The sequence below is a fragment of the Anser cygnoides genome, chromosome 3 (assembly GCF_040182565.1).
Source record: "Anser cygnoides isolate HZ-2024a breed goose chromosome 3, Taihu_goose_T2T_genome, whole genome shotgun sequence".
NCBI lineage: Eukaryota > Metazoa > Chordata > Aves > Anseriformes > Anatidae > Anser > Anser cygnoides.
Window position 1 is genome coordinate 79722867 of NC_089875.1, and position 22150 is coordinate 79745016.

The 22150-nt window shown below is 36.3% G+C and overlaps 1 protein-coding gene across 15 annotated transcripts in view; it reads right to left on the reverse strand.

Annotated features, from left to right (window-relative positions):
* The window catches only part of KLHL32 (kelch like family member 32), a 123873-nt gene that overhangs the window by 66791 nt on the left and 34932 nt on the right, over positions 1 to 22150 (reverse strand). For all 15 annotated transcript variants that reach the window (XR_010830445.1, XR_010830447.1, XR_010830446.1 and 12 more), the window contains one exon: positions 4044 to 4151. Coding sequence is in view for 12 of the 15 variants with exons in the window: in XM_066994501.1 (XP_066850602.1) it covers positions 4044 to 4151 (108 nt within the window). In the remaining 3 variants the exon portion in view is untranslated. The remainder of the gene's footprint in view (positions 1 to 4043; positions 4152 to 22150) is intronic.

Here is a 22150-nt window from a genome sequence, read left to right on the forward strand (position 1 = left end):
AAAATAGGAACTGGTCAGGAGAACTATGTATTAAGCCCATTGAGCTGCTGGTTTCCCACATGGCTTTTGGAAAGTTATTTACATCAGAGAATGAAATGATTTTTGAAGAAATAAAGTAAGGTCAGTGATTACTTGATTTTGTAATGTATTTTGAGGTCCTCAAACACAACTCTACCTAAATGCAAAATATAATTTATTACCATAGATTAACGACAGATGATAGAATTTAATTACAAAGAAGAGAGATCCGAGTCTGCAAAGCATTTCGGTATACATAGAACTCCAACTGTGTATTTGTATTTTTGTTGAATTAGGATCACAATCACCTACTGCAAATTAAAGCCACTGTTCTCATGTGGTTCTTCTTTCTTGAAACTATACTACTGGACCTGTCAGATGACTCAAATGATGGTGTCACTTAAATAAAACATTAAAAAAAATGTAGTTTGCTGGACCTGAATATGAGGAGGAATGCAAGAGTCCCATCTAAAATGAGGAGCCTCAGAATTTCACTTTAAGCCACGTATTCAGTCCTACTGGACTTATACTTCCTAAGACTCTGTTTTCAGCACTGAAACTTTTCAGAGGCCCAGAGATGGTCTTCTGATCAAAAGCAGCTTTTCTTGTAATGACGAGTGATTCACCATCCAGCTGAAATGGCTTAATCATGGGTTATCCCATTCCTCCATGTCTGATTATGCCTCTTGGTAAAAGAAGAGTTAAAGCTCAAAAACAAAAACAAGAAAAAAGTCAAAAAGAGCAGACAACAGTGCCCATAATCCTTTAACCCAGTGGTTAAGGCTCTTACTTAGAAGGAATTATGAATTCCAAGCCCTGCCCCAAGAACTATTTCCTTATATTAATATCTAAAATATTTCTGTCTTGATTGTATCTCATCTACCTCCATTCCAACACACATCTGATACTTGCAGAATGCCTCTGTGAGAAGGAAGGGTGAACAATCCAATTACTGACATTGCTGCCACTTTGAAGTATGAGAGAATGACCCTAAAGCCCTTTTATGAAGAAAGGAGAGAGACAACTACAAAAGGGAAAGAGCTGTATCACTGAACTGTGAATACGTGGAGTACATGGTAAAATGCCTGATCCAATAGGGAAGGTATTTAAGGCACATTTTATTTCAAACTTCAGTATGTCTTCATTTTTCAGCTTCACCCAAAAAGACTGAAGGAACTATCCGTTAGACTACATTACAGTCAATCAGAAAAGTTTTCTTATTTTCAGACAATGTAGATTCAACTCCTTCTAAGAAAAAGGGGGAAAATAAACCCCATTCTTTCATTAGGACATTACAGACATGGCAGTAAGAGCACCAAAAAATGATCACGATCCTGTATTAGGAAGGACAGTTAGGACAGTGACACGTAATTCCAAAAGAAAAATCATGCCTGCAAATCCTGACAAGAATCTGGAATTTCATCTTTGTAGGCATTGGATTTGGGCACTGTGGATTTGGAAGAGAAAACAAATCAGATTTGAGGTTCCTCTCTCTCTTGATGCAGAAAACAAGAAACCTTAGCATCCTCAAATTCATTATGGAATAAGAAACCATTAGCTGCATATCACAACACTCACTCACTAAATTCAACTTTTGCCTTGATCTTTTGCAATCACATATAACACTCTGGGAAGAGCCTGTCAAAGGGGCAATACCCCTCCAAATAAGCCTGCTGTATGCCTGTTTTAAGTAGATTGTCTGCTGAACCGCTGAGTAAGAAGAAAGGTCACTTTTGCCAAAGATTTCATTATTAGAGAACTACTGAGAGTCTAGCTGCACAGAACAAGCTAATGAAATTGTATCCGTTTTTTGTCTCAACTTTACTCTTGAGAAAAAGCAGATACAGCAACATCGCATTCTGCTACTATTCCTTTTGTGAGTTTTTATGCATTTCTATATCAACATTTCTTTGTTGTTATATGATAAGGAATCATAGTAATGCATTAATTCGGTTGGAATTCTTATATTATTTAAATTTAACTTCAGTCTTATTACAATCTTTTCTTCTATTGAAAAATCAATTTTCCCTTAAAAGCAAAAGATTTACAACAGTTATTACAATAAAGCACTGTCTGCCTCAGTACACAGGACGATAACATCAGTAATTTAAGTCTACAGTCACATTTCAAATAAAAAAAAATAATGCAAGGATATAAGAGATGGATATCAGATTGCAATATCACGCTAAAAATTAAATTTCTTAACTTTGATAATTTTAAACAACTGTAGGCATCAAATATTGCTATCATGCAATATTGAATATTTCCACCAGATGTCTCCAATACACTGTTTTATACAGATTACATTTCAGTTAAAACACATTCAAACTGAATGCAGATTTAGCAAAATACTAAGGATCAAGGATAGAAGGCACATATTATTTACTACGCAGCCGAGGATACTATCCCAGCAGCAAGGTGGGGTGGACTGTTGGCTTAAAGAAAACAAATCTGTCCTTTTGTGGTTCCCAACGTATTTTACACAGGTTTACTTAAGTTTCAATTTTGCCGAACAGCAGGGGAGCATACCTCTATTCACAGCAGACAGAAATGGTCAGATACAAGTCCATTACAACCCATCTTTTTAAAATTGGCTTTAGAAAGTGTATTTTGAATACTTCCATTTAGCAGTAAGACTTCTCTTTTCAGAATAATAGGCCCATACTCTTGAATGACTTTGAGCATGGTACAGGTGCTCAACAGCACAGGAAACATTCACCTTTCAAAACTTTCAAGTGAGAGAACACAAAACATACAGATGACAAGCCATACACTGATACCTTCAGCCAATTCAGTAACATGGTACAGTATCTTTCTGTTTTTCTCTCTCTGTCTTTCTTTCACTCTCTTTTTAATATCAAAGGGAAAGATTTGAATAAGCTGTGTTTTCCATAAAAGCAGAAACACAAGAATTTCAAGGGTTAATCTCTAAGGCCAATTGTAAACTATTAACTGTTTTGTGGCAATACATATAAATCCCTTATTTCTATTTAATTCCCTATGAAAAAAAAAAAAAAGGTCCGATACTCATACCGTAGTACAACCCATAATTAAATAATATAATAATATTAATATTATTATTATATAATATATATTATACATTATATATATAATATATTATAATATAATGATAATATGGAATAATTAGATATGGATTTAAGCTTTTCTTTTCAAATTTAACATATTCAATTATTTTAGCAATAATTCCAGAAATCGTGTGTTTATCTAGAGCGTTAAAAATGCACAGCAAAAACAATGCAACTCCAAGCTGGGCGTAAGAAGTTCTCAACTCACTGAACTGAGATGGCATCATATAGCAGTGCTGACCAGGTATGCTGTGCATTGGCATGGCAGGAAACATACATGTTTTCTTTGTGCTGTTTTGTTTTGTATCATTGTGGAGAGGGCAACAGGGGTGGGAATAGGAGCATCATTCCACATTCTCCAATTCTCCAAAGTTTTTTTTTGACTTATACACTAGTAACATGCTATCATAAAACATGAAAAAAAAAAAAAAAGTGTATTACCTGTAAGCGTTTACAAAGACTTGGACTGCATCTGCCCAAAAAGTAAAATACTACATTTTCCCTCAATTATAATTTTTCAAGCACAGCAATGGTTTATAAATATTTATTTTTAGAAAAGCACCTAGTGTGTTTTTCCTCCCATATTTAGCAGATAGATCAACTTACGTTAATTTTTATGAGCAACCAGACCACCATAAAAGGGGCATAGGAGTCCTGTATGGTTCACTGCCTAGATACAATGCACATAAACAGTATATTTATTAGATAATCCCTCTTACGGGGAGAGAGGGGGACCACCAACCACCACCCCAGCCACCCCCACACCACCATACAGACACACAGACACAGCAGTATATCCAAAATAAGATCTGTTAAACCAAAAGACCTTGTACTGGGCAGTGTGAATAATAATCATTTATAGTAGTTCTTTAAGGGTGATCTGTTATTATTGCAAATTGTTTTAACTTCTCTCTCTCAGTTTGAAGAACTGTACAGTACCTGTCCAGTATATGCAAAGTCCAGGGCTTGTTTTAAACCTAGGCTTGTGACACCATGCAAATTCACCTCATCAGCTTCACTTTCAACCATGCAGAGACTGAACATTGCCTAGGAAAAGAAAAGAAATGTTATTAAGAATTAAAAATAACCCCAGTGAAGGTCCAGGAAGAACAGGACTCATTTTTCCATCTTCGCTAACTCCTGTATTTCCTTGGAAAAGAATTCTAAATAGCAACTGACTTGTGAGTTAGAGTGAGATCTATAACAAGCGTTCAATACTTCCCCATAGCAATCAATATTGCAAAAGAGTCCTTTTCTCAATAAAGAAATACAGAAACTTGTTCTGAAAAAAAATGAAACAAATCACTTGGGCCCATGAATATATACTTCCTAAGTAATTTAGGTGAAATCAATGGGAACAGTCACACAATAAAGTATTGTTCAATAAAAATAACAAAAAAATGGACTTAGGAAAAAAATCCCTACAAACACCACTAGAACTAAAAACTATTATTATGAATAGTATCAGTATATATAGGAAGGACAATAAGCCATACACAATTACTTGTATGGGACAAAGAGGCAATTAACACATCTTTTTTTAAATAATGCTCTCCAAGTATCACCTCAGACTGGAATGTGAACAATATAATACTCAAGTTATTGAAAGAGGAGTAAGGATGTAGGTTTAGGTGACTGCATCTCCAACTTCCCTTTACTTTTTATTCACCCAGTTTCTCAGACCACATTAATCTTCCCATAAAACCTACACCGAGGACTAGTACGGGTTATATTGGACTTACCTACAAGTAACGATGAGAAAGGTAGCTGTCCCTTCATCCAGTCTTACTTTCCAGGACATCAGCCTTCAGTGCCTCCCTGCACTGAAGCAACCCTACTCAGCCTCTGGATCCCTGTAGGAATCTTTTTCTTCCCGTCCCTGTTAAGTTTAAATTCCCATCTTTACCCCGTGCTCTTCCCTGCCAGCCTGCGCTCCTGTTGCATGTCCCTAATTATCACTCCTTCACTCCTCTTGTCACTCCCATTCCACAGTCCAATGCTCTTCCAAAAATGCAACCTTTACTTCTGCTACTCTCCCACACATTTAACAAGATACACCATTCTCAGTCTTTTGACAGTAAACTGTGAACAAATAAATTAAACAGTTCTACCATCTGTCATTGCTAGAGTCTAAACTTAGCCCCAGTCGGTTTTGTGTAAAGCTGTTAAAACTCCTACATAGGCTAGCAAACTTTACCTTGGAGAACTCCACTAAAGGAGCACTTGCTATGAATTATATACGTTCGTCTACTTTTGTGGCTACTCTAGCTGATACCTGCAGAAGCTGAGGCAGTCAACAAGCACACTGGATTTCGTATATGCAACCTATCCACCAAGCACTGCTGAGTTTAAAGTTAAAAATAAGCCCTATCCTCTCCAACAGTTTATCACACGGCATTCACATAGACTCAGGCAGCTTCTTTCAAGAACTGAGAGTTTCTTGCAAATAAGCTATTTCTTCTGAAAGTGTTAGCCTTTTCATCATTAAAATACCATAATTTGACATAAATCTGTTGCCTGGAAGTCAGCCAGGATAAGCATTTTTGACATTTATCGCATGGCCAGTCCTTGTCTTTTTGCAGTTCTCATTGAAATACAGTGATAACAGGGCTCCTTCCAGAAATGTCAAATAGTTTAAAAGGTTTATCACACTAATGTAAGACACAGCCGTGAAACAGACCTAGATGTATACATGAAAAAAATATATATAACAAGTTCAGACGTTTTCCTAATTCCTTTAAAAATGTAATCATGGTTAGACATTTCATTGTCATTAGATGTATCAAGTGAAGTCTAATAGCTACTGTGAGGCTTCAGGGCTTGCCAGGAGCTGCAAGAAACCCATCAACCATCTGCTCCTTGTAAAAGCAGACCTCCAGTTCTCGTCTGGAAGAGAGAACTTGAGGCCAAAATGCAGCACCAGTTGACAACTAGCCACGCAACAAACATGGGCAAAGCCCTGCCCTGCATCCGAGACCCTTAAACACTTTTTGGGATGCAGTGCCTTCCAGCATATCTGAAAATAATGCTTCATTTGCATTTGTTAATTGCATAGAGACAATGCCAATAGCCGTCAGTTTCATCCAAAGACATCCTCTGCATACTGGACAGGCTCAATGGAAAAATAAAGAAAATACTGATTTACTAATGCTTATCCCCAGGGTTTTGGAAAGAGCTACAGCAAATCAGATATAAATGCAAGCCTACTCTGAATATAGCTACTGGACACCTTCCTAGTTCTCAAGTTGAGCCAACGAGGCTTGATCCAAGGTTTTTAGTCAAACAACTACAACTAAACAAAAACAAACAAACAAACACAACAACAACAAAAAACAATGTCCTAACTAAAAGCCAGAATGTGTCACGTACACTTCTGAACTAGAAATTTAAGACATATCAATCACTTCTTGGATGCTGCTCCAAGCTTTGACGTTATAGCTCAAGTCAAGGGCTTACAACTAACTGCTCCAGTGTGCCTCTTCCAATTCAACTTCCACCTTATTTCTGTGGGACAAATAAGCTTCAATCTTTTTTTTATAGAGTGTAACCTTGTAACTCTCTCCCATTACAAATTTCTCCCTTGCACTAAACCCGGGTTGCTGCTCTTTGAACAACAGGGGTTATGTTTATGTTCATCAGTAGTGTGCTACAATGGAGTGGATTCGTAGAACAAAGAAGTTCCTTCCAAGAACCTAAGTTCATGCCAAATGTGTTTTTTTGATTGCTTACGTTAGATTAACCATTGTCTGTACCCACCAGCACCTGTAGCATGATGGTTTAGTTTCATCCAAAAGTAATTAACAGGGACAATAAAAAAAACCACTTTACAAGTGAATTTCTGGTCCAGGTTAATATGCTGATATGATTATATCCAGAAGCACAGCTTTTCAAGGTCTTAACTCCCATTTCCATTGTATTTAAGGGTTCAAATTTAAGATATAAAAAACTATGCCCGAGGAGCTCTTTCTGAAGTTCAGTACTTGAGATATTCTTCTGGTTAAGATGTTCTTCCAGTTCACATTTAATTGTCTGTATGTTCAAATTTGCACCCACTCTGGATTATTTATCATGTATGTCTATGCTGCTGTTGGAGCTACTAATATCACATACTTGAGTGTTGAAAAAGATATTATTTGTAAACACATTCTGTTAAGTCTATGACCTGTGATGTGGCACCAGCTATCCAGAGACTGTATGTAATACGTTGTCAGCACAGCTGATAGGTATTTTTTCTGTTTATTTTCTGCTTGGCGTTACTGGGGATGCTTGGTGAATGTTGTGAGATAGAAACATTTCTAACACTTAAACTTGTTACACTTTGAGTAGGGAAAAAATTCAGTGGCCAATGGGAAGGGCTGCATATCTATTTCCTAAATTATCTGTTACAATATGGTAAAATGGAGTAACTACAGAATTTCCTACAATATTAGGCATAAACAGATTCACTATTGGGAATAACTATCACAGCATAAATCATGCTCTCACCAAAAAGGATAAACTTCACAGAGTAAAGTGACTTTAAATCACAGTATATGACAACCAGAAGTGCAATGCAAGACTTGAGACAAAAAAAAAAATTAAAAAAATCACACCAGATACCTAAAAGAGGAATATTTAATATCATTTTACCTACACTAAGCCTTTCAAAAGTATTTGTTAAGCACGAGCATGTTACCAGTAGTTTTGTGTTGTGTTACTACTCACAACTGTCATGGTTAGGAGTTCTGATATTTTTCATTAAAATATGGGTTTTTCCATGAAAAAAATAGAATGTTTTCTAAGCACCACACCAATGAACAACTATTTTCTTATAGTCAGATTTATACACTCCATATGCTTTGATGTATTATCAATGTGTCCTTAAACTTTTGAATGTACAGTTACAGAGTATATCCTGCCTTGGAGAAATCAGGGAAAGTGTTTAAATTCTTGCACAAGAGTGAATTTACACTACCGCTAATAATGCTGTACCAAACATTTCATGCATCAGCTGTTGCTAATTCTATTAAGTAGCAATATGACCAGTTAGCACAGAGAAGTGTTGCGGCAGGTCATGTTTTGATTTAATCTGTGTGTAAGACAAAAGCAATGGCAACAATACATAGTTTAAAAAAGTTAATGAATGTTAAATAATGTGAAGTACACAAGCTAGATCCTGTATGTCAACATACATCTGGACTGGAACTAGAAGAAAAAAAAATTCATTCACATTTATTTTTGCTAAGATATATTCCAAAATTCAGAAATATCTTGAGTATTCTGAAGCTCTTAAAAGCTCTTCTTCTAAGAATGCCTTTTGCACTGACGCCATTGAAAGTGAAACAATTGTGTCACTGTATGCATAGGTACTTCCCTCGCTATGAAAACAAACTTGTCATCTCAGATATTCATTACTAAATACACTTTTTTGGATAATACTCCTTTGTCACACCAACTCCTGAATAAAGAGGGTAAAGTCTAACAACACCACCTGCCTACACAGCTCTCATGGGGTGGATTTGCACACCTTCATTACAACCAGATTCTTCATGCAGTGCCTGGAGAAAGCCAGCAAATGCCTGCAAGGTACAAGATGCTGCATGCTCTCCTTTCTCTGGCTGTACTACAGCAACTGCCTGAACATAGGAACCATCTAAAGAGCATCATTACTTCATAAAGTTTCTATTCTGATCAAAGACTGAATGTCTCACAATGGAATAAGCTTTCAGGTACAGAGGAACACTTACATGAATCTCATCTGTAGACAAGGAATCACTTCAGTGATGAACTAATACAGGTTTTCATTGTAGTCTTACTAGATTTACATTTACAAACTATTCTACAGTACCACAACGATTCTAGCACAGTCCTTACGCGTGGCTTATTACTACGCCTAAACTAGTGAACTCAAGGGGATGTCACAGGGACCGAGGTGTAATCGCCCACCGTGCCTCACGAACACGGCCTTCGGCGCGGCTCTGGCCCCTGCCAGCCAGAGCCCTCTGAGGCAATGCCCAGGCCTCAGTCCATGCAGTACCTCAAGCCGTGGCTGTTCCAAAGGGATAAGGCCAAGATGTTTGCAGAGGGGAGGAGGTTTAGTCACAAGGACCTAAGCCACCCTGCACCAGTTGCATTTAGGGACAGAAAACAAGCCTTTATCCATCTAATGTACTAGCACAGGCAGAGTCTAATAGAGCTGCGTGCTATCAGAACTGTAGCTGCCAGTAAGCCACAGGGCTGCAGCTTTACGTGCCATCTGCTACACAGAGCTCATTTTCTCTCATGGCGACCCTCTAAGCATTCTCTGGCAGTTTTTGACATTCAGTAACATTTATTTTTCAGGGAGCAACGCCAAAGCATTTAACCGCAAGATAAGGTCTGCAATGGTCCTCAGACAGTCCACATTCGGCTGAACTGAATTAGCCACCAGGAAAGTAGTCTCCTACACAGGAGAACCGAACTCTACTTGATGATCCTCAGTGTCCTTACCAGCAGGCAAATTTCCTTCTCAGCCTGACAGTTTAATCTGGCATGAAAAAATATCTGCTTGACCATTGGCAGAATTTGAGCTTAGAAACCCAGTCTTTAATTCAGGCTGCTGTACTTGATTGTTATGCTTTTAACTGTAGAAATACATTGGTCATTAAATTCTGGCTTAAGACTTCTCCAATACCTAGAGAATGAGTTATGGTTGGGCTGTCAAACTCAGATTTCAGATGCATCTCTGAAAATGCTCTGAAGTTCTCTGCACTTAAATAGATCCATCAGTCCTTCTTTTAATGCAAAGCTAGTAGCCTACTTTATTTTTCTTTCAGTTACATTAAAAACAAGGCAATAAGAAAAACATCTCAGGTAGTTGTACAAGTGACAGACAAGAAAAATAATGATATATAAAATCTTTAGACAAGTGCGTAATTCAAAATCAAACTTACCAGAAAAGTTACCAATTTTGGCTAAACATGAAATGTTAATTATTATAAGTTATTCATATAATTCAACAATGCTAATGTTTCATACTTTGCTCTAAAATACCTCTGCTTAGACAAAATAAAGCCTTCTTTGAAAATGCCTTTTTTCCTCCAAGATGGTCATGAGTGTGGGCAGCACCCAAATTGCCAATATGTCAACTGCAGTTCCCTTTTTTACAACAAAGACAACTGATTAGAGGACCCATCTTTTCTTCCAGTTCCTTTAAATCTACAGGTCTTGCTCTGATATCCAATCAGTCATTGAGAGAACATTGTGGAAAACAAAGTGATTGCTTAAATTCTGCTTTCTTTAGTCAAGATTTTAATGAACTAAATCCATTCCCCAAAAGAAAAGTGAAGATAATCCTCCTGCCATTCTGTGACAAGTGCTCTAGAATTCAGGGATCAGCATATACCCACCCAGTCACAAATGTCTCCACCTGAGCTCACATTTGTTTGAGATGCTGCAAACTAGGATGTAGCTAGCTACAAACTTCATTTCTGTGAAGCAGGCAGACGCTTCATTACCCATAAAAAGAGAAAGAGGGGAGGAAACAGCCCTCCATTCTTCTTCTAATCTAGGCCTGAAACAGAATCAGAGCTAGCGAACTTCTGAGAGGAAAATGAAAATGAAGAGCACAATCCTTGGATAAAAATAATCAAACTGTATTTGACAAAAGCAGCTCTCTGACTCTTGAAAATCTGACTTTGAAGATGCATAGCAAGTTGGTTGGCCTTTAATACACAGCACCTTGCAGTTTCACTGGTTTGCCCTCAGAAGCCAAAGGCACCTTTACGGAGCTGTTTACACAGAACACAAAATAAGACAAGAGCTTAACACTGAATGCAACACAACAACAGGTAAAGATGTGATCAGATCTGATGTAACTGGGCAGAACAGCCTGAGTAAATGATGCATAGCACAGTCATTGGTTCTAACTTCCCATGCTCAGCTTTTGCAGCTGCTTAGATTTTAAAAGCAAAATGCAAGATGGGTGTGAAACACCACCAAATCAGAATAATAATGTATACTTTTTTTAATTTAACTGTAATAAATTAGACAAAAAGTGTCTAGATTCATTGATTTTTTAATCAGTCATGCAGCTCTGCAACAACAGGTACAGACTCCTTCACAAAATACAACTTTAGGAATACAGAAACATGAAAAGAATATTAAAAATCCCCCAAACACAAATTGCTTGCTGTCAGAAAGAGTGAGGTACAAAATTGCTCCTTGCCTTCGAGTCACTTTCTTACTTACTCAGATGATCCATATCTGTGACAGTAATGAGCTTGTCCCCATTTGTACACATCAATCTTATAGCCTTGGCAGGCTTAGCAAGCAGTAAATCGTCAGAAAACAACTTAATCACGTTGTACAATATTTTACACAAGTAAACACTTTCAGTGAATTCCATGCAACCCAGTGTCCTTTTAAAGGACAGAAACAGAATTATAAAACACATACAGTCTCAGGAGACAAGTAAACAAATATAAAAAGAATAAATTGTTATACTTGAAAAGAATGGTGACCAAAATTTTAAGTGACTTACTACTAGTGACCTAGGTAGAAAAAAACTGGAATTCTTCAGCTTTTATAAGCTTTCTGATGGGAGTTTAATATATACATGCATGTACAATTTGAACACTGATACAAGTTCAAATAAATTACAGGAATATATTTGAAAGACATTGAAAATCATTAGGTGCTAATTTAAATCTGAAGAAAACTTGTTTAATATTTAAGAAGTGTTTAAAGGAAAGTAAAAATGTCATTAAATGAGCAATGATATGCTGTGTAAATACTGGATAGAAAGAAAATTGGTAAAATACTGGAAACTTGAGAGAATAGGAGAACAAATTGTCATTGAGGCCTGTAATAACAGTATGTAAAGATAGGCAGCTGTATAACAAAATTAAGTGAAAGTGTTTTGTGGATAATCAATAGATAGAAATAGATATGTTTAGACACCCATTTACATGACTTAGTGTGATGAAATATCTTACTATCCTTTTATATTGTGGAGCCCAGAACTACACTCAATATTCAAGGTGAGGCTGTATCAAGTATCCTTTCTACTCTGTAACTGTAGAGGAAGCCTAAACACTTAGCTTAGCCTAGATACCTAAAATAGGTGAAAACTTTAATCCTAAGTAATGGGTTGACTGAACTGAGGAATGAAAGCTGAAGAGACAGAAGTTAATTGCTTCCTTTCTTTATATTCATCTTTAGAATTTCTTCTGTTTTCTTAAGATGAGTATTTCTGGAATGAAAACTACAAACCATAACAGGAAGGAGAAACTGAAAAATGTTTGCACCTTTAAGTGTGTTTCATGTGACAAATTGTACGTATATAATTATACATAAAGAACCTGAATTCTCTTTCACTTACCTGAATTTGTGTAAGTCATTTCTAGTTCAAAAGCCTTAGGGGTAAGTAGCTCTTTAAAAATAGTTGCAGACTGCCAATTATGACAGGCTGAATCCATACATAATGCCTTCCGTTTCCCTGCCTTGACCTTCTTATGCTTATCCCTTGTTTCAGCTACATCAGCCCCAACCAACTTTTGTGATACATTCCAAATGGGAGATGAGCAAACGAACATCTAAATTACTGCCTTCAAGAAATGCCCTGGCTCTTCCAGGAATAAAGTAAACTGTTCCATTGCATAACAATAACCTCTGAAATATCTCAAAGCTCCCTCAGCAAGAATGTGAAGTGACTGAAATCTTTATTTTTCTTTGATTCATCTCTAAAAGCAACTTAATATAAACCTAAGCTTTCAAAAAAACAGAGTGAACTGAGCTAATCTACAGTAACCCAAAAAAAGAGTATTTCCATTCCACTTTGCTGTTCTCAAACATTGTTTTGATAACTATCAGCAGCCCTAGTCCTACGTCTACTACAACAGCTGAAGAACACTTGGATCCCCCCCACTAACACATAGCTCTGAACTGCACAAACTCTTGCTCAACCACGGTGTTATCAGTCAGGCAGCAAACACAGTAATCCCGGGATTCTTCAGAAACATCTGAATTAGAAGCTGCATTCCCAGGGTGTTCATAGGGTTTCAGCAAGTCCAGGCTTGCTTCACACAGCACAATACAAGTATCTCCCACTCAGCTTACCCTGTTATCTTTCATCCTTGACTCTAACTGGCAGTTAGAGCTTTTGCAACTGCGGTACCAGAGCCTGCCTTTACCTTCAGCTGTTGCTCTTGTGTCCAGAAATCTGACATATGTTCTACTGTAAAGGGTATACCTTCCTCACAATCACAACCAGATAGGGAGAGTGGAAAGTTGGCACAGAGTGAACTAGCATTCTTGTAGTTCCTTTCATTGCAACACACTCAAAAAAGATGAACACACAGGATGTCAAGATGAACTAGCAGCAAGTTAGCCTCTGTGCACATGAGCTTACTCATCTCTTAAGTACAGAGTACTCTGTTAAAAATAAGTAAATAAATAATTGCTCCTACTTTCCCTGAAAAATTATCAGCTATATTTTAAGAACTCTGGTCAAAAGTTACAGGAAAAAAAAATCCTACCATTCTTTGCATAAATTAAACCGTAAGCATGCCATCTTTATTACTGAACTCTACAGCTAAGATTCAAAATGAAACAAGCAGCTTATTTGGTAGTCATATTACCTCTATAACTAACTTCTTCCACCCAATTCAGAAATACATCTGAAGAAAATAAAAAAACTAATATGTAGTTGTTAGACCTGAAGAAAACAGGACAATTCTGAAAATGAGTGAACATCTATTCTGCCTTTCAAGCAAGCTAATTGGTAAAGAACTATTATGAGTGTCATTGTCAAGGTTACCTATTTATCTTCTTGCACTGAATTTTTAAGGTAAGTAACACTATCGAGTACTGGTTTACTGTTTTAAAAGAGCAGAATTATCATCTCAAATTTCTGCCTCCACAATTCCACAATGATATTGCTTGAGTTCTTCTTTAAAATATTTTAAAATAGATAGGCATTTTCAGTAAATGCAGTGCTTTATTCAGATTCACTTCCCACAACATATTCATTTACTTCTATGTTCATCTGTTTTACATCTTTTTCTTATCAGGAAATTGATTGTACTTCTCTGATGCATCATAAAAGCTATTAAGAAAGTAAACTAGCACTTAAGAGATCTTGAATCAATTTTCTACACTGCTCAGGGAACTCAGTTATGATGTGATACTTCAGTATTTTTTATTGCATGTGTAATTTTAAGTCTGTGGAATCTTACCAGCATCAATGGAACAATTTACAGTCTTAAATTCTTCCTGATTTGGTACCTAACCTTATCTTTATATGGGTTGCTCAAATTTGTAAATATCCAGTCCTGAGACACATCTGTTTGGACTATAAAGTCTGTCAGACCAAAACTTTCTCCTTTGCAGTTTGTACTAAAAATATCACCTCAATGTTCGCGTAACAGTAATATTAAATAAATAACTCATAATCTTTTTAATCCCCTTTGTAGTATTAACCTTTAGTTGTTCTTAACTTCCATGTTCTAATTCTTCATTACATAAGCAATATTGTTTCTTCTTTGCTGTTTTTACCTATAATAATAAAAAAATCAGACTGAATAAACAAGAATCAAGGTACTACTTTGACAGATGACAGTCTGCATCAAATATTAACCACATTCTAGATATGTAACATACACTTATCTAAATAATCAATTTAATATGTAAATATTTCCTCACTGCATGTAAAAACATGGTTTGTTCTTCTCATAACTAACATGATAATTTTGTTTTGTTTTCCTCCCATTTTAAGCCTGTCTGTCCTAAATCAATCATAAGCCATGTCCTCTGGAGTCTCCTGCACACTGAAAAAACATATCCATCAATACCAACTACACGAAATATGATTAAGAGGCTTATTACATGATTCTTCTGAACAAGTTCTGTATAAACTCTCAGAGAAAATGTCACATAATGTCAATCATTGATAACTGAGCCTGCAGTAATACATCTGCTCAATGAAATCTATCTAAATATTGTTTTTTAAGCATTTGCCATTCAACTAAAATAAATCCTGTAAAATGAAAAGGTCAGCTCTCATTCCCAGTTTAAGGGACTATATGGTTAAAGAGATGAAAGGAAACACAGGAGAAACTGAACAATATACAATTTTATGCACAGTACCGAAGGCTTGCATTACTGTTAGCAAATTCCTTTGAACTTTTGCCATTTCTTTCAGTACATCAGTGTCAGTGATATACTGCACCTAAGAGCATACCAAATCAATCATTTATGTTATGCACTTGTTGCATTGCACTTTTAATGCAGAGATACCACTTAGTAGCTTTAGAAACAAGTAAAATAAATGGAAGTAAAGAGCTGCACTGCTGTTTAGAAGAGCTAAGAACATGATTTGTGCACATTCGTTGGGAGCCACCCAGCAAGAACAAAGTAATTTTCTTGACTGTAACAAGGCACAGGGTCTATTACTTTCAGTCAAAATAAACAACTAGAGAAGCATTTTCTTGCTAACAAGTTAAATTCTTGATTGAATATACATTAAATATAGTACATATTTTGATGATCATACTTTTAATAGCCAGTGTAACATGACTTCTCCAAACTTCTGTTTAAATGCACAAACATAATTTGAGGTAGACGTTAAAAGGACAGATCATTGCTTACTATTCCTGATGAGTTGCTAATGATTTCATCACTAAAAAGGCCTATGTTCAAAAGTAGCCTAAGTTATGTTTCAGAAACAATAATTCTACAATTATGTGCAATCCCATATCATAATAATAATAAATAATAATAATAAGTGAACTACCACAGCTACAGTACCCTTAGTTTCACTGTTGCAAAAGAAATGAGTCACTACAGGTGATTCTGAATGCCAAAATCACTTTCACTGTGGCAGAAGAAAGAAAACTGAATTGCAAGGACCATGCCATGCAATACATTGCAGAAATCTGCATTAACGTACAGCCTGTCCTAACAATTGTCACTCTTAAATAGGCCTGCCTTCTGGAATATAAAGAGAGCAGCATAACTAAAAACAGATATTTTTTTACAGCATCTCCAGTCAAGCACAGAGAAGTATGAGTCACATTTGCAAATTTTGACTTAAATTGGTGTAATGCTTCCCAGTGAATGCATAAGCCTATTGTTCCTTTGATGATTTTAGCAAGTGATATCAAAACCAAGCTCAAAATAAAACTGGAATAAAAGTCAGCTCTTGAGCTAGCACTTTACACTTTACAACACTTTTCATTCCAGGAGGCAAACCTTCTTTATATTTTTGGGGGGGGGGGGGGGGGGGGGGGGAGGGGCGGGGGGAGAAAGAAAGAAAAAGAGAAAGTGTTGACACCTTTAAGAAGGCTACTTTTAAAAGCAAACTCAACATAGCAAGACAAGAAGTTTCTCACCTCACGGTATGTAAGTCATAACTAAATAGTTGTATGGCAAAGTTTCATTTAGCAGAATTGCAATAACATAATCCTAGTTATTATAATTAGCTTCTAAGAAGCTAGTCATTATGTGACGTAAATGTCATTACACACTGAAATCCAAAGGTACCAACCAATAGTAAACTGCAACAATTATCTCCTATTCTGCAGCTTAACTGCAAAAGCATACTTGTTATGTGAGAAGCCTAACGCTGCAATTTGAAATGGTTCATTTTATGAAGGTTTGTGCCAGATACCTTTCATATCCAGCCCATTTTATGAAGGGTTGAACTAGAAACAGTTTATATCTTTCAAAAAATCTTGTTTTCCATTATGACTATAAAACTGTTTTCCATAATGATCACAGTATAACTTTGCTAAAGTACCACACCTAATACCCACTGGTATCTTTATTAAGCTATTTGATACAAAGCCTAGAAAACAAAGCCAGCTCAATGACCAATTTTTTCTTTGGTTTTCCATATCCTTTTACTGAGAAAACCTACAACAGCAATTAAGCATCCGCTATTTGCCAAATAGAAGAAGAACGTCTTGACTAACCAAGTTTTTGCTAATATTACAGTCATTTCTCACAGTAACTTTCATCAGCTGAGCTCTGCCCTTGATCAGCTATCTCCTCTGGAACAAATGCCTCTACAAACTCATCTCTTCATTTTATTTTTAGTAGTCTACATTTGGCTGTTCTCGTTTAACTTTTGACTTTTCCTTCACCTCTGACAAACAAAACCCCTCTAAAGTAACAAACCCCAATGATGCCAATTTAATTATTCCCAAAAATTCCACAGGCTTGATATCTACTCCTTTTGTGTTGAAATCAAATTCTGGAAAGGCAGGTACTTCAGTACCAGGTATGAGCGCTTCTAAAAACACAGATATTTTGTAAGGTATCTAAATATCTAGTAATATTGCTTTCAAATGAGCTTTACGTACAGTTGTTGCTTGCTTTTATAGCTGGTAGTCTGTAAATCTTGGAAGACCACATTCTTATTTCATCCATGCTCCTTGCATCCATGGAGCTGAGAATGCTCCACACAGCTGAAATGGTAAATGGTTTACTAGATTTTGAGTTTTGCGCACACATACACACACATGTAAAATTGCTTTTATACATGTAAAAGTAACAGCTATAGTCTACTGATGAAGAGAATGTTATACTAGGCTCTAACCATTACTTTTCCACAAAGCGTCAAAATCTTTTTTGTGAATCCGAAGTTCTTCAAAGGCCTTTAAAACAAAATATCCAAGAGAGGAAAGAAAAAGAGAGGTCTTTGCCTGGATAAATGAGTGATTGAAGATGGGGAGGGGAAAATTAAAATAAAATACAATAATAATAAAATAATAATAAAATAAATAAAGTAAAACAAAGTAAAGTAAAATAAAATAAAATAAAATAGCTGGCCAGTTTTTACAGGGGAATGATGATTCCAGTGGAGCACATCAGTCTTGCATATTTAACATATCCAGATACAATCTGGAAAAGGGTGAGACCAGTACAGCTACAGCATCCATTGAGACAAAGCTATTCCAATTAGTAAGGGCACAGGCAAAATGTGATAAACTGTGAAAGTATTGCATGAGATGAGTGATTGGGCTAAAATTCAGTGTAGAGTGATCCACATGAGAAAAAACATCCTAAATTTGAAAGTGATAATGTCCCTCCTGAACATTACAGCTCAAAAGAGGTCTTGCAGTATGAGAGTTTCTTGAAGGTGTCAGTTCAGTACGCAGCAACGGTTAAAGAAAAAAAAAAGTTTTAAAAAGCAATCAAAAAACTTAGACTTTTTTTTTTTTAGTTGAGAGAAGAACAAAACAGAAAACAACCCTGTGCCCAGGCAGAAGTCTATGCTTCGCCTAACACTGCACACAAATCTCACAAAAGATATACTAGAGAAGATCCAAAGAATGACCAAGAATATGGAACGGCTTCCATTTGAGTAATATCTGAGAAAGTTAGAAGCCTCCAACCTGAAAGAGAGATGATGATTGAGTGCCACGAGAAGAACACCTAGGAACTGACAGTTTGTTGTCTCTTCCAACAGAAGAACCAGAGAAATGAAATGAAACTGGTAGAAATCAGATTCAGAACAAACAAAAAGTATTTCTTCACAATAATGAAGTGGTCGCTTGTCAGAGCACACAGTGGACAACATTTCTTGCACAGCCTCAATGGGAAACAGGGTAAAAGCTTGGATAAGACACTTTTTTAGGGTTACTGAACAGACAGAAATCACACCCTGCTCTGGAAATGCCCAAGCTAAGCACAGGTGGGATTTCTCAGGGACACATTAAGTTTAGCCCATTCTTACTCTTTATCTCCAGGCACCACAAACAGCTACTGCTAAAGCAAGTAGTCAACAATCTGACACAGTGGGCCATTCTTCATTCTCACCCAAAGCTGCTCAGGGTATCTCTTTCTTTTGAGGCTTTACCTGTTAAACGGAGAGGCAGTTTAATTCATTGGTCACTTGCACACTAGGTCATCCAGTAAGAGTGGATTGGGACTCAGCCTGGTTTTAGATGTCTAAGTTTGAATACAGGTTAACTTAGGCAGATTAACTCCTGCCAAAGATAAGCAACCAGCAGCAATTTTACAGCATTTACCAACAACATAAAGCTGTTCAGGACACTCAAATATAGAGGTTCTACTGCTTAAATACAACCTTTTGTTAGATGAAGGCCTACAATGACAAGAATTCAACTAGCCAATACTGCATTTCAGGCTACTGAAATGAAGTTGTTAACAAGGTGCAAAAAATGGCACTGCTGACAATGAAGAAACTGATTTTTTTTAAAGTAAGATATTTCCTATAAAACTTCTAACAAGCATAATGTGCAATGTAAAAGGCAAAAGCATGTGTATTGTGATGGGCTTCTCCTTGTACAAATGAAGTGGAATGCATGAAACCCTGAAGAAGCATCCAAAAGAGAAACAGCTATTTTTATAGCTTTAAAACATCCTAAAACCACCTATGTACCCTTTGCGAGTGCAAGATATAGATCATGTTTTTAGTTCTTCAGCAGTCTTGCCTCTCTTTGGATACTTCTCACGGTATGTCAGTCCTACTCGCTGAACCTAGAAGTGACACACTGCCCAAGTAAATCACTCAGGTGGTTGGAGAAGAAGGGGTTTTCAGCTTTAGTACACCCACAAAATAACAGCTTTAACTTTTCCTGAGGTTGTGTAGGAAGATACTAATGAGGACTGCAAAATATGGAAAGCGTCTATTGCATCCAACGGTTCTAAGATTTAAGACTTCACCAGCTTGCAGAGACTGAGAAGAAAATCTGTGTGAAACAGCTCCATGCCACAGCCCTGCTCCAGTAAGTTGGCTTTCCACTGGCAGGCACTTGCAGCAACACACAAGTTGCTGCAGAGCCCAGCCCAGCTTCAGAACTCTGCTATAAAAATGCTGAAAAATTAAAGTGAGGTAGCCTAGAGGAAGCAAAAGAGAAGATGGCAAAGAGAACTGGAAATTACAGCAACAAGGCTGCCATGACTCCTACTCCTTTCTGCCCTGCTTTTAAATTGAGAAAACATATCAGTTGAATAGTTACCAACCACCACATGTTGCTATAACACTAATTTAATTAGAGATGGTGAGCTACAGTCTCCTAAGGCCTACCTCACTAACTGCAGAGTTGATTCTGCCACACTTACTCATGGTGCACTTACTGTACAGGGAATTCAAAAAAAGTAAAAATAAAAATTAAGTGGATGACTCAGAGAGTAAGACATGATATTGTTTACCATTCAGAGCAGCAGAATTGCAATTAATTTATTTACACACTATGAGAATTGTGACAAACGTATTTACTGACAACATAACTGTGGGGTATTTGAAAATAGAATTTAGAAAATATTACAAATGTTTGTGATAGTACCCACACGGCCATGCTGTGGGAATTCTGTCTGCAGCAATGGAAAATTGCTTCAGAACTTCACAGAAGAAAGAAGCATTAATTGCAAAGATAAGGTTGAACTAAGTAAAATAACCCAGACACACCCCATTACCTTGTCCACTTTGATAGTAAATACAGTAAAATATTGATTTAGAAAGCCTTAAATCATTTGCAAACCACCTTCATGCACAGTTAAGAACTAAACAACAGTTTGTTCAGATAGAAAGGCCTTCAGACAGTAAGCCACTTCACACATGCCTGTGCTTCATTACTTCGAATGATTTGATTAAACTTAGTAAAGATGTTGATAACACATACTATTCCTATGGTATTATCATGCTACATTAAAAAAAAAAAAAAAAAGTTAGGTTTCAGCCTGTGTTGTCCTCATCAAGTCTGTATTAGATATAAGTTCAGGAGTTAGACAAAAATCATCTCTTAAATTAATAGATTTGGCTAGGAACTTTTAGTACTGTAAAACATTTTAGGGCTTTTTTGAGATGTTTTTTGTTGTTGTTTTGGGGACTGTGAATTCTATGTATCATAGCTCATATCTGAGAAGATAAAATTGAACAGAATCAACTTAAGCAGAATCTGTTCTTCAATTGCATTTCCTTCTTAGCATTACCTTGACAGTGATTGGTCTAACTTAGAACTTTGGGTTTCAAATTCATTAAAATACTACTCTTGGGTGCAAGTTACAGGCAGATAACAGACAAATAGGAATTTACTTCAAGTTAATTGCTAGCAAATATAACAGCAATATCCTTATGAAGGCTATAGTTTAAATGATTTGAGTTGAAGAGCCTACGGTAATTAAAAACAAGATGGCACATACATCATTTAGCAAAAGCAAAGATTTTATATGCTTGGGAAATTGAAAAAAAATAATTTAGAAACAAATTTAGATGCCACAGTGAATCTACGTGACTGAGATCTACCAAAGTTGTGTTAGGCAATTAAAACAGATGAAATACTTTAATTTCTCAAATACATTGTAATTTCCAACTGAGAAGATGAAATTAAACTGATCCCAGGAAAAGTTTAGACATAGAAATGTTTCCCAACCTACTCAGGAAGCTTATAGTGAGGGTAACAGCCTCATTTAGCACAAAAGTCTCAGCAGTGAATAGATGTTACTAGAACAACAGAATTTATTTGGTCCAAATGCAAAGATCTAACATTTTTAAATGTCACCTGGGAGAAGGATTTCTAAATAAGCAACCATTCCAGGTCGTAATAGCATGTCAGAACTAGAGGTCCTTACAGCTACCCCTAAAATGTGTTAGGGAGAGCCTTTTCGTCTTTATGACTTACGTAACAAGACCTTGGAAACTGTTTGCTTCATACAATCTTTCACACCTCAAGAATTTGTTTATAAAAATCAGTTTTCTAACCTTACGCAGAAATGATGCAACATATTACAAAATAAGAACAATCAGCACTGCTGTGTACACAGGAAGATATACTCTGTTGACAGGGAGGAAAGAGAACAGGAAAAATTCTGAAAATAAAATGCTTAAAAATCAACTGTGACAATTAAAAGTACGAAGACTGTAAACAAAATTAGTATCTATTAGGTTAATTTCAAAGAAAGATTCTCTTAAGAAGTGAATGTGATCATTGTGGGGAAAAAAAATCAGGATATAATTGACATTTTAAAATCTATTCTAGTTAATTGATATAATCCTGTCAATCCAGATAACATGGAAAATGTACATCTGAGAAAAAAATAATCTAGTCCTATGACTATAA